The sequence below is a fragment of the Austrofundulus limnaeus genome, unplaced genomic scaffold, assembly GCF_001266775.1.
Source record: "Austrofundulus limnaeus strain Quisiro unplaced genomic scaffold, Austrofundulus_limnaeus-1.0 Scaffold1260, whole genome shotgun sequence".
NCBI lineage: Eukaryota > Metazoa > Chordata > Actinopteri > Cyprinodontiformes > Rivulidae > Austrofundulus > Austrofundulus limnaeus.
In genome coordinates this window covers 58,173-59,694 of record NW_013953662.1, presented here as the reverse complement: position 1 = coordinate 59,694, position 1,522 = coordinate 58,173, and the positions used below count along the sequence as shown (strand labels likewise).

Below are 1,522 nucleotides of genomic sequence, written 5' to 3'. Positions count from 1 at the left end.
ACACACACACACACACACACACACACACACACACACACACACACACACACACACCAGAGGGTTACACAGGAACACTTCCTGTAAACATCACAGCTACATTTAGGCTGAGACCAAAAAGAGGCTAACTAGAAAAACCATCAGGCTAGCTAGAAGTAGTACCAAGCTAGCTAAAAGAAGCACAAAGCTAGTTAAAAGAAGCAAAAGGCTAGCTAAAAATAGCACCAGGATAGCTAAAAGAAGCACAAGGCTAGCTAATAGAAGCACAAAGCTAGCTAAAAGAAGCCCAAAGCTAGCTAAAAGAAGCCCAAAGCTAGCTAAAATAATCCTTAAGTTAGTTAAAAAAAAGCACAAGGCTTGCTAATAGAAGCACAAAACTCTAGCTAAAAGAAGCACAAGGCTAGCTAATAGAAGCACAAGGCTAGCTAAAAGAAGTACAAGGCTTGCTAAAAGAAGTGCAAAGCTAGCTAGAATAAGTACAAAGCCAGCTAGAATAAGTACAAAGCCAGCTAACAGTAGCACTAGGCTAGTTAGAAGAAGTACAAAGCTAGCTAAAAGAAGTAAAAAGCTAACTAGAAGAAGTACAAAGCTAGCTAAAAGAAGTAAAAAGCTAACTAGAAGAAGTACAAAGCTAGCTAAAAGAAGTAAAAAGCTAGCTAAAAGTAGCACAAGGCTAGCTAAAGCCTGTTGTTACAAAACAAAAACACATTCTGATGTTGTGTGTTTTGTCTGAAGATTCTGTTTTTATATAAATGGCTTGATGAGAACTGGTACCAGACCACCTGAACAAAGTACCAGACCACCTGAACAAAGTAGCAGACCACCTGAACAAAGTAGCAGACCACCTGAACAAAGTACCTGACCACCTGAACAAAGTAGCAGACCACCTGAACAAAGTAGCAGACCACCTGAACAGGTGCAGAACTTTAAGCCCACACAGACAGAAGGGTCCAGTGGGTCAGAACCCACCTGGTCGTTCCAGGCTGAGATGCAGTAGAGGCTGTCGTCTTGGTCCAACAGGTGGACGGTCTGACTCAGGAAGCTGCCATAAAAAAAAACAACGGATCAGAACACTAAAGACTGGTGGGTCCAGAGAACCCTGAGGACACCAGAGTCCAGCAGAACGGTTCTGTTCGGCCGGCCCACCTTTAAACAGACTTAGAGTGACCTCACCTGAAGAAGTCCACAGAGATGTCCAGGTCTTCTTCCAGAACGATGGCGAAGTTTGCATCCTGATGAAAAAGGAACAGAACCTGTGAGACCGATCCAGAACCAGAACCCCCCAGATCCTTCAGTACCGCTTGGTTCTGAGACTTACAGGGTGAAGGTTAAAGGTCGCCGTCAGACTGGCCTTGTAGTGCTGAAAGACACGGATTATTACCGAAAACCCAGATTATTAATTCAGATTATTAATCCAGATTGTTCAACCAGATTATTTTTCTTTAATCCAGAATAATCCAGATATTAGATTAATGATCTAGATTATTTAAACAGATTATTAATCCAGATTGTTTCAGTTTAATCC

The 1,522-nt window shown here is 42.0% G+C and overlaps 1 protein-coding gene across 4 annotated transcripts in view; it reads right to left on the bottom strand.

The window, feature by feature from the left end:
* pomgnt1 (protein O-linked mannose N-acetylglucosaminyltransferase 1 (beta 1,2-)) overlaps nucleotides 1-1,522 on the bottom strand; it is an 18,650-nt gene that overhangs the window by 7,915 nt on the left and 9,213 nt on the right. For all 4 annotated transcript variants that reach the window (XM_014031491.1, XM_014031489.1, XM_014031490.1 and 1 more), the window contains 3 exons: nucleotides 1,316-1,357; nucleotides 1,171-1,229; nucleotides 967-1,039 (listed from right to left, as the gene is read on the bottom strand). In XM_014031491.1, the coding sequence (XP_013886945.1) occupies nucleotides 967-1,039; nucleotides 1,171-1,229; nucleotides 1,316-1,357 (174 nt within the window). The remainder of the gene's footprint in view (nucleotides 1-966; nucleotides 1,040-1,170; nucleotides 1,230-1,315; nucleotides 1,358-1,522) is intronic.